The 12026-nt window shown below is 40.5% G+C and overlaps 1 protein-coding gene across 5 annotated transcripts in view; it reads right to left on the minus strand.

The window, feature by feature from the left end:
* ZNF462 (zinc finger protein 462) overlaps positions 1-12026 on the minus strand; it is a 155819-nt gene that overhangs the window by 20286 nt on the left and 123507 nt on the right. For all 5 annotated transcript variants that reach the window (XR_003569141.1, XM_027862753.1, XM_027862757.1 and 2 more), the window contains exon 9: positions 10584-10720. Coding sequence is in view for 4 of the 5 variants with exons in the window: in XM_027862753.1 (XP_027718554.1) it covers positions 10584-10720 (137 nt within the window). In the remaining variant the exon portion in view is untranslated. The remainder of the gene's footprint in view (positions 1-10583; positions 10721-12026) is intronic.

The raw sequence follows: 12026 nt of genomic DNA on the forward strand, positions 1-12026 counted from the left end.
TGTATATATGTATGTGTGTATAAACATACACACCAATGTGTATATGTATATATGTATGTGTGTATATAAATACACACATACACTCATACTGCCTCTCATTTAGACAGCTGGCCAGACAGATAGATGTGTGTATATTCATGAGTATGTACTGGTATCCATATGCACACACATTTACAGGCACACATCTATGTCATTTAATAAATACAGCAGACACAGTAGGGAGAGTATCCAGCCTGGAGTCAGGAAGACTTGAGTTCCAATCTAGCCTCATATACCTGCTAGCTGTGTGACCTGGTCAAGTGATTTAAACTTCTTTTGCCTCAGTTTTCTCATCTGTAAAATGGGAATAATAATAGCATCTACCTCCCAGGGCTGCTATGAGGATCAAATGAGCTAGTAATTGTAAAGCACTTAGCATAGTGCCTGGCACATAGTGCTATATAAATGCTAGCTATTATTATTATTATTATTACTATTATTATTATCATCATTATCATTATTACATGAACCAATGAAGATCAGTCATCCTTAAGATTACATCAGTTCTATAAAATGAGCTAGTTGTCAAAGAAATTTTCATGGAAGAAAATATACATTGGAGAGCCTTTCCACTATTCAGTTTTAAGATTTCTTGCTAACAAAAACTATATGAGGGGGCAGCTAGGTGGCACAGTGGACAGAGCTCCAGTCTTGGCGTCAGGAGGACCTGAGTTCAAATATGCCCTCAAACACTTAACACTTACTAGCTGTGTGACCCTGGACAAGTCACTTAACGCCAACTGCCTCACCAAAAAAAAGCAAAAACAAAAACAAAAAACAAAAAACAAAAAACCAACCTCCCCCCAAAAAACCCCAAAAAGAAAACTATATGAGAAGCTTTGGTTTAAACTAGGTCATAGGATTTTAAATATGATCAGGCAATCTGGTGCTAGAAGGAATCTTAAGAGAACATTAGTCTAGGAGGTCTCAGTGTATAGTCTGGGGACCCCTGTGTGGTCTAAGAGGTCAAAACTATTTTTATAATAATAATAAGACATTTTAATTTCAAATATGATAAATACAAAAAAAAACACATCAATAACAGCTCTTGAGGAAAGATCCTCAATTTTAAGAGTATAAAGGAGGTCCTAAGACCAAAAGTTTGAGAATTGCCGATCTAGTTGTAGAGCACCATTGATTTATAAATTACGAAAGGGAAACTTAGAGAGACACAAAGCCACTCAAAGTAGGGAGGAAGTTAAGAAGCCTAGTTTCAAACTCTGGTTCAAACTCTGCTGCAGAGCTTTGAGAATTCAGCGTCAGTGTAACACAGTCATCTAATCACAGATCAAAGGATTTAGAGCTAGAAAGGACCTTAAAGAAGATCTAATCCCCTTTCCTCTTTTATAAATGAGTAAACTGAGGCCCACAGAGAAGAAATGATTTGCTCCAAATCACAACCTACCAGGCACTCCGTATTAACCTCCATTCATGAAACAATAAAATGACAAACTAGTGCACACAATGGTCTTTCTCTTATGCATAGACTCAGAGGAAAGGGAAGGAGAAGTAGGTACAATAGAAAGGGAACCAGCCCTTATGGGAGGGTTTCTTTTATTCTTAGGGCTGTCCTGGGACCTCATCTGGGAGTCTTATTACCCCTTATGATCATTAAAATTTTAAAAATTTTTAATCATTTCCTATTATTTCCATTTTAGTTCATTATCTCTACTTATGTCTCAGTTGAGAAAGACAACAACTAATCTTCTATATTACATTCTCTTATCTCATGTATCTTGAAGTGGTCAAGTCACTCTGTCTCTCTCCTTAATTTTCTCTTCTTCACAATAAATAATCCTAACTCTCTCAACCTTCCATAATGGATCCCCTTTGCAATCAGCTCATCATTTTGGACAGTTGCCTATGTAGTTTCTAGTGTCACTGCATGTCTGTGTTATCACGTACAACAAAACAAGAATGATAATGGCAATAATATTGTCCTACATTTGTACAGCACTTTCTACTTTTCAAAGTTCTTTTTAACTTACTTCATTCGAACCACACATCCCTCTATATTAGGTAGGGTTTGTAGGTATCCCTTTTATAGATGATGAAAATGAGACACAGGAGGGTTAAATGATCCTCAGACTTTGAGACGGAAGAGAGCTCAGTGATCAACTGGTCCTACTTCCTTATTTTATAATTGAGAAAACTGAAGCCCAGAGAAGTGATATATGACTTGCCAAACATCTCAGAGCTTATAAGTAGTGCAGCTGATTCCAGCGCCAGTAGTGAGTGGTTATAGTTCTGGCTTTGAAATCAGGAAAAGCTGAGTTCTAAGCTGCCTCAGATATTGAATAGCTGTATTAACTTCTCAGCCTCAGTTTCCTCCTCTATACAGGGGAGACGACAGTAGCACCTACCTCCAGGCTTGTTGTGAGGATCAAATGACATAATACATGTAAATCACTTTGTAAACCTTAAAGAGCCATAAAAATGCTACCTGTTGTTGTCAGTATTATCATTACTCCATACTGTCTCTCATGAATTATCCCAAATAACAAAGTGATTACAATGGAACTAGAACCATGACCTCTTAATTTAGGTTGGTGTCTTTTTTCCCTACACCATGATGGAAATAAGTGGATGATGAAAGAACAATTTTTAACATAAGTATTTACAAGGTGTTTATCTTCAATCTTTTAGAACCACAAAGACTACAAGATTTTTGTAACAATGATTTACATTTAAGTTGTCCCCAACGTGTCTTGTTTTGACACACAAAGTAATTTTTGCCTCTTACTTATTCTGAAAATGAAGGCTTCCCTTCTACTCTAATGTGTTTGCCATGTGGTCACTTTTTGGGGACATTATGGAAATACAACCTTTATAAAAGCTGAGCTTTTCTTCCTTTTAAAAATGTAGGGGAAATAACCAAGATGAAACACCCAGCTAATCTGACAAGTCAGGGAAATTACGGACAGTGATTTCAGTGAATAGGCTTATTCATACTGGAGGGGAGTAAACAGCATAAAACACAAGGGGAGGGGAGATGGATATTTATACTTGTGGACTGAAAGGTGACCTGTCTCCACGGTTCAGGTTTCAGAAGGGACAGCAGCTCTTTTGGGTCTTTTCTGCTTTCACACCCCTCAAAATTAACTCGAGCAAGGAAACAAGGTCTGGATAATAGTCATCCTAACCTGGTTTGCTGGACAGGGCTGGTTGCAATAATATTATTATTTCACTGGTTCAACTACATGATGAATTATGACTCTCATCTCCTCCTACTCAAAAGGTTCTGGGTACTGTCATGGGACATAAAACCAAAGAGAAAAAAAAAGCCCTCTGAGGAAAGCCAGTTGGAGCCACACACTACGGCATTTGTGCAAAGACGTAATGGAGTTGAGGAGTGTGATGAAAAGCCTATTACAGCACTGGATCAAAACATCTGCAGCGTTACAACTACAGAGGGGCTTGGTGCTGCTCGAATCAGTAAAAAGCCACATCACTGTGGAGTCCAGAATTACCAAGTAAAAATTCTTACTGAAAGAAAGACCACAACATACAAGGGCTTCCTCTCCAGGATGTGCCAAGTCTAAATGAAGCAGGACTAGATTTGGAATTCATTCACTCCAGCAAACTTTGTATGCAAATTACTATTGCAGAGGCATAAATCTTTCTTTTTGCCAAACCAAGGGTCCACCCATTCCCTGGGTCCAGCCAAACAAGTAGGGAAGAATGAAGTAATGTAAGCCATTAAGGGGGGGAACCCCAACAATAACAACAACAACATCAAAACACAAAACCCAACAACAGCCCCGAGAGATAGGTAATTCCTGATGCTTGCCACTTTAGACAACTAACCACCCTCAGAATTGGCATGAGTTGGAAGCAATGTGTCCAAAGTGAGCAGACCAAAGTATTCTGGTAGGTTGGACTGGAACATATAATTTCATTGAGCAAAATTAAAGGCCGAGAATAAATACTCAGTACAGTTGTACCCTACTTTAGGAAAATTTGATACTGAACAGATAAGTTAGTGGTGATGATCCCCACTGTAACCTCATCTAAAGTCTTCTTTCAGTTTGTCACCATGACATGAAAGTGACTCTGGGCTCTCCAAGGCCATGAGTGCTGAGTACAAGCTCTGGTGGGTCTTACTCACCTGGAAAGCCTCCGGTGTAGTACAAAGAGCTCTGCATTTGGAGTCAGAGAACATGGACTCAAATCCCAGCTGTTCCTCACTATCTACACAGCCATGGGTAGGTAAGACATTTAACTTTTTCCGGCCACAGTCTCCTTCTCTATAAAATGGGGGGGGGAGGGGAGGTAGACTAGATGACTTAGATGGGCTAAGGTCCTCTTTCAGCTCAAATTCCCATAAAAGTGTAAGTAAAGGTTGAGTTACAAGATGTATTTTTGATTAAGGAACAAATATAGGAAAGGTTGATTACTAAGTGGTGATGAGATAGTTTTAGTTTGTTTGTTTTGCTACATTAACTCATGAAGACTGTCTACTAAGATAAGGGGTTATAATCTAAATCAGTAAAGGAAACACTTAAGTCAATGAAATCATGGATTCTTGGAGAACGACAACAGTATGGCAGAGTAGAAAGCAAACTGGGCTTAGAATTAATAGATGGGAGTTCAACTCCTGCCTTTGATATTTATTGACTCTCTGAGCAAGGACAAGTTTTTTTTTTTTTCTTGCCAGGCCTCAGTTTCTTTATTTGTAAGATAAGAATAATAATATTGGTCCTGCCTACCTTACAGGTTTGTTGTCAATTAAGTGCTTTGCAAACACTAATGCACAACATAAATCTGAGATCATTATTCTTCTGAGAATGGATCTCCATCTGCTGGAGACCTTTAAATAAGGAATTCTCCTAATTAAGTTAAATATTTGTTTCTGTCATATCATAATATAATCAATGGATACTTTCAATTCAATTAAACATTTATTAATTATATACTAAGTGCAAGATACTATGTTTGATATGGATATAAAGATAAACATGAAACACTGCCCTCAAGGGGCTTACATTTTACTTAGGGGGAGGGGTGAAAGGACAAGGATATAATTTGCACAGAGATTGGTGAATATGAGATAATCCAATGATAGAGAAAGCACTAAGGGATCAGGGAAGACTTAATAGATTAACTGCAATAGAAATGAGGAGGAATTGAATGTTTTCTAGGCAGGAGAGGCAACCTATAAGGAAGACCCAGAGCTAGAAGAAAGAGTGATGGAGTTCAGGAAGTCCTCTCTCTGGAACAAAGAGTAGGTGGAGTAGAGTGATATGAAACAGCATGAAAAGGTAGCCTGGAGCCAAGTTGTGGGAGGATTTGTTTGTGAGATGGAGGAGGCAACCAGTAACCACTGAAGATTCTAGAGTAGGGCAGTGACAAAGTGAAATTTGTGCCTGAGTAAGCAGTTATAGAGTAGATGAAATGGAGAAGGGAAAGGCTGGAAGTGAGGAGACCAATTAGGAGGCTGTTACTTTAGACCAGGTGAAGGTGAAGAGTGCCCAAACTAGAGGAGGGGCTATGTGAGTGAAGAAAAGGGGGTACAAGCAAAGGAGGACAAAGATACCAGGGAAGAGAGAAACTTAAAGGCTGGTGCCAATGCCAATTGCAGATAAATTAGAAATGAGGATTTGGAATTTCCACATTTGTAATTTAAATGGAAATAGGAGAGGATTTGTGAAATTCAGTCTATACACAAATGTTCAAGATCATGTATACAAAGAAGAAGATCCAGTAAACTTTTATCAAATGGTGTTTTAAATGTGGAGGGAATCCAATGGAAATTCATTGGTATATTTTGAATCCTAAGTCCCACCACTGATTCCATCCTTGAAATGTGAATAGGCTTACATCCTAATGCTTTGATCAAAACACCTAAATCCAGGTCACTTTCTCCAATGAATGTGTCTCACATGTGGCATGAATTAGGTTAGAAGGTCCTCCAGATAGATGACGTTTCAGGCCACTGCCCTCAGCTGGAAGGACCCACAGCTGTTTATTTCACTTATTAATTGCACGTACCTCCCAGGATTGCCATAATGATCAAACGACGTATTTGTAAAGCACTTAGCACAGTGCCTGGCACATGGTAGGTAGCTAATAAATGATTATTTACTTCCTCCTCCTTCTTTAAACAAGGATGAAGATCTTTCTTTGGATCTACTACTACAACAATGGCTTAAATCTGAAAAGAGCAAGGAGATAGATAAGGCCCAAATGGAAGAATCATATTTTGACTTTTCCTTCTCATCCCCTTCCCCCTTCTCAGCTAGCCAGCTTGACAGCCAGCTGTCAATTAAAGCTCGGCAAGATCTCTTGAAATTATCTCTTCTATTCCTTTCTACTACCATCCTAGCTTAGACCTTTAGCACCTCTTGTTAAGACCATTTTTTATAATGCCGTAACTGGGGTGCCTGATTTCATTCTCTTCACCCTGAAGTGAGTTCTGCATAACACTGATAGATCAACCATCTTAACATGTAAGTCTGTTCATGTTACTCCCCTACTTAAAATCTTTCAATGACTAATTCAAGGACTCCCATGATTTGGTCCCAGTCTACTTTTCCAACCCCATCTTCCACTGTTCTCTTACACATACCCTATGCTCCAGTCAAACTATTTTATACATAATTACCTGAACTTTCTGAACTTTCCCACCTTCATGCTTTTTCTCATACTATTCTCCCGACTGACAGATCTCATTTCAAATAATCTCTTTCCATCAAAATCCTACCCATTCTTCAAGATGCAGCAAAAACGTCACCTCTTTCCTGAAAACGTCCCTGATCTCCAAGCTAAAAGTGAATCTCTCTACTTCTCTGACTCCCAGAGCACTCTGCAACTCACTACATTAATTCATGAAGACTGTCTACTAAGATAAGGGGTTATAATCTAAATCAGTATTGCATACTCCCCTGTGTTATCTGTGTACAAGTTTCATTACATTCCCTACTAAACTGTAAGCTCTTTGAGGGCAGGAGCTCATTCATTTGTTTCTTCCAAAGTATGCAGCAGGGAGTTAAAATATAACAGGCACTAAATAGCCATTAAATAAATGAATGCATTCATGCTTCTCCTTTTAACCATCACCAGTTTGGTCAATGGCATTTCTCACTCAATCCTGACGTGTCAGGCTGGTTTTTTTTTTTCTTCTGCTACCCACTGAAACAAACACAAAAATTCCTTAGAAAGAACCACCAAGACTGTGTCCTACCAAGTGGTAGGGATCACTAGATACCTCAGGGCCAGTGCACAAGCTGTTTTTCCTTCCCTTGAATTTCAAACATTTTAATTAACCCAGCACTTAGAAAGATCCCTCCCTGGAAGCCCTAGAGACCAAAGATGTTTATCCATCCAGAGGAGAACACAGGTGCAGAAAGAATCCTATCTCGTTGCTTTGTTAGCAGCTTCAGCCCTAATATCAATGGCCAAGAGGGTACTAAAGAATCCCACTGCTGTCTCTCTGTTGAGCCAAAATTAAGCTTCCCACAGAGATGCCATTTTTAGGTGGGGTGTACACACCAAAGTTAGTCTGAGAACACCAAAGCATTTTAAATTCCCTAAACACAGATGGTAATGATCATGACTTCTGATCTTAGCTAAGATGAAATATACTGAAATCAGCAATGCAGGGATTTTGGTTTCAGATTCCCAGCCCTAAGGAAGGTTTCAGAAATCCAGGTCTGTTGCAAGAGCCTCTTGGGCTCCTCATAGGATGATACTTTTTTTTCTTAAGAATTTGTTTATTTAAAAGATTTGTAAGGTAAATTTGTTTCCATGTGCCTTCTAATCCCAGTGAAGGTGCTCTGAACATGCCCAGACACCTCCTTTAATACAAAACTGTCTCCACAAATTGCCAAGTTGGTTCCTCAATCAATCTGTGTTGAATCCATCCATGTGACCCTAACTCACTACTGAAAGCCCTCTCTGTTCAGGTAGACCAAAGTTTCAGGCTTATCCGGCAGAAGATACCAGGTTCTACCAGTGCAGCAAAAATGGGCATGGGAGATGGGCTCTACCCATAGAAAATGAGGACTTTGCTATTTCTGTTTGCTCAGCAGCAATCTGCTGTCAATGGACTTTGACCAAGCTGTGAGAAGGCACAGAGCCACCTCAGCACATGGGCCTGACTCCTGGCAGCTAGGTGCACTAAGGATGAACATCGAGTAGGAGAGCTCAGGCCAAGAATCAGCTGAAAGGCTTCAAACAGCTGCGTCTTCCAAGCCTGCAAGCTGATGTATGTCATGGCCAGCACAAATCTAGCCTCTAGTTAGAGCTGGATAGGAAAGCAGGGAAAATCTGTGCGTGTGAAAAGTACATCACCATTCATGCTTTTGAGGAAGAGATGGTGGTATAATCCAAATGAGGCAAGAGGGGGACAAGTTACTAAAAATGTCTATGGCGTTATGAGGTATTCCTAGCTTCATTCCTCTGGGAGATGCCAGAGTTGGCAAAGGAACTTCTCTAACTATCTGGATATGGATGGAATGGTAAGGAAAAAAAAACCCAAACAAACTCGCTTTTCTTCCAGTTTACTCCTATAAACAAAGAAATATTCCCCAAATGGGGCATGGAATTGAGGGAATAACTTTCCATTGCTGAATGGGTTCTGTCCCTTTGGTTTCAATACTATAGGCTCTAAAACACCATGTGGACTAGATTGGGGGAGGCAGATACTAAATGAAGGGGTTAATCTCTTATCCCCAATTAATTTCTTTGTTGGGAAAGCTGCTAATGTAGATTGGCATCACCTTACCCTTAAGGGCAAGGCCTGAGTGCATGCAATAGCTTAGAAGTCTCTGACTTGATTTGATTAGAGTAAGCAGTTGTACTGGCTTCAGCCAGACCAGACCTTCCGGAAGGTCTGCTCCTCACCTTGCTTTCCTGCTTCTTTCCTGCCTTCTGGTAGGCAATCTGTGAGTTGAACTCTGTCCTGCACTACACTTTTCTGGCTAGGATCCCTCTCTGCCCACTTTCCTTCCCTGGAATTAAGGAGAGGAGTACAGGCTTCAAAGGATGAGAAGCCCAGCCTCACTTTCCTCATGTTCGCACCTTTCCCTTCACCCCTTCCTTATCTCTAGCCCCAAGTTCTAGAACATTGATGATATGAACTCTGCCCTTGTTCCTAGAAGAGGATATCAATCTAATCCTCTATGGCCCCACTCACCACTCCTGTAATCTTAGGACCAAAGTGCCTCTCCTTGGCCACAACTCACCCATGTGTGTTGTCTCTCTCTATTAAAATGAAAGCTCTTTGAAGGCAGGGGCTGTGTCTTTGATTTTTTAAAATTTGTATCCTCAGTTAAGCATGGTACTTGGCACATAGCAATGATTTTCTATTCACACACTCTCTCTCTCTCCCATTAGCTAAGCAGTCTGTATGACCTTGTGTTTAGCCAGTGCCTATTGTACCAAAGACAGATATTGACAATAACTCTTAGAAGAATAATTGTGTCCCTTATATTTTTAGGGTTTGTTAAGGATTTTTCTTTCATGATATATAATTCATTTTTGATAAATATGTATGTTTATTTCTTAGCTAAAAATTCTTTGAAAATCATGGTCCCATTATACCACAATCTAGGGCAAAGTTGTTTTCTCATCTTGGGACATGTAGCTTCCAGGTGCCTTGTGACCAAGGTCTAAAGATCACAGAATTCTTGACCTCCAAGAGATACGAGGTACAATGGCTTCAATAATACCTAGCAGAAATGGGGGGTTCCCTGTCTAAGGAACTCTGTGGCTCTGAGGAAATGACATCTGGCCAACTTCCCAAAGGATGATTTTGAGTCTGCTGAAAGACATCTCAGTGCATAACAAGTGAGAAAATCCTTTACTTTGCTGCTGACATGGCATATACACCAAAGCTTTTCTTAGGCATTAGAAGAAAAATACATATACATCGATGGAATAGGAATAAGATTTTGGCTCAAAAAAAAAAAGACCTTAATCTTCTCCTTTCAATGAAGAGGAAACTCAATTTATCAATAACAATTGTAGCTGGTCATAAATGAAAGGCTTGGAGGAGAATACTAAAATAGGCTTGGGACAATCACCAGTGGCAGGAAGGCATCACTGTCCAAGGAATCTTCTTCATGCAGATCTGGAAATCACAGTAATTTCCTTCCTGGGATTGTGACTGGGAGCTGAGCTAAGTGAAATAGATGTAGTCTTTCGGAGGGAACTGCTAGGCTGCCTACGGGGCAGCTACCTGGAGCAGTAGATAGAGTGCCACGCCTGGAGTCAGGAAGACCTGAATTCAAATCTGGCCTCAGACACTTCCCAGCAGTGTGACTCTGGGTGAGACACTTAATCCTGTTTGTCTCAGTTTTCTCATCTGTAAAAATGAACTGCAAAAGGAAAATGGCAAACCACTCCAATATCTTTGCCAAGAAAACCTCCAATAGGGTCATGAAGAGTTGGATATGACTGACAAACGACTGAACAGCAAGCAGACTGGTTTGAGGGTGTTGGATACCACCCTTCCCCTCGATCTCCACCCTTTCCCTTCTCCCCTTCTTCACTCTGCCACCCCAACCTCCCAACCAACCCCGAAAACCGAATCATTACTTTACCTCGATGCAGCACGATGTGGTCAATCATGTTGCGTTTATATTTGGTGTGGTAGAGGCAGAGGGGACAGCGCAGGTCTTTGGGACCCTCCTCAGGAACTGCGGAATGCCCAGCTTCCACGTGCATAGTAAAAGCAGATCTATGAGAGAGGTGGGGGTGGAGGGTGGGGAAGAGGAAAACCATGACTCTGTGATCTCTTTCCTGTTCAGATGCTGCTAACCTGGAATTGCCACACACCCGGTGCCTGGATCTCTCTCTCTGTTTCTGTTTCTCTCTCTCTCTGTCAACCCAAAAGAAAGATATTAGGGCATAGTTAGAGAATGATCCTGGATGGTAGGGGTGAAACTCTTCTTTCCATCCATGGAATTCTATCTAAAAGTACATACTAGTTTTAATACTGTACTCATAAATAGATACTTGAGGACAGCATCCATTCAATAAATTCATTCTTTTCTTTCTTTCTTTGCCAATTCAATGGTTTCTACACTCTCAAGCGTTCCATGCTGTGTTTGGAAGGATATAAGCTTCCTGAAATGCCCTGGAAATCAGAGGTTCTGAAAACCTCTATCAGAAAAATATTCCCATCTTCCTCCGTACAAAGAAAGAATATTTCTAAAGTTGGAATGGTTCCCTGCTCACATGATTCTTCACATGTAAGAAAGATTGGGAAGGGAACATCTATAAATTAGCATGCCCATTCACAGAGTTTACCTGGGTAAGCGAAATTAGCAAACTGACATATCAGCTTAACAAGCATTTATTAAATCTGTACCACTCTCCCTACTCAACCCCCCCCCCAAAAACCCAAGCTCTCAAGGACCCATGATTTAACATCACTACCCTTATCTACACTTAGCAGTCAATTCCATGAGCTGGGTCTCCCTCTCCCTGCCAAATTATCTTCTGATGGCTGACTCTCTGACCTCTTCTAATGTGGCTAGATTAGAGTTAGTCAGGCAGATTGGTTCTTGGATGATAGACACAGTCTGTGGTTGGGCAGACCTTAGAGCCTTTCTGCCTTGGAAGAGTTTGCCATAGCTTGAGCTCCACTGGCACTACCTCTGAGAACTTCCAGGTCACTGATGCACCATTATGGAGTCTCAGAGGAAGATTTTTATTGAAGGTTCTCCCTACACTTTACCCCCACTCAAAAAATGCAAACCTTTAAAATTAATAATCACTGAAGTCTCATCAAGCACAAGTGAAATCCAGAGTTCAATGGGAAAAGGGTGATTTCCACCACTCAAACCTCTTATTGAAGTAATATGTTTAATAGTGGGCACTTGCCTTCTCATCACCTCTACCTTTCCCCATCCTTTCAGTCTGGGCCCATACTGCTTCTTGCTGGGGAGACAACTGTACTAAATTTCCAATCTGAGATTCAGCTTTCTTCCTACTAGCTGATGGAAATTAAAGAGTCACTGGGAAAGTGCTTGGTTCCTCTC

Source organism: Vombatus ursinus, unplaced genomic scaffold (genome assembly GCF_900497805.2).
Source record: "Vombatus ursinus unplaced genomic scaffold, bare-nosed wombat genome assembly UNPS02014770.1, whole genome shotgun sequence".
Lineage (NCBI taxonomy): Eukaryota > Metazoa > Chordata > Mammalia > Diprotodontia > Vombatidae > Vombatus > Vombatus ursinus.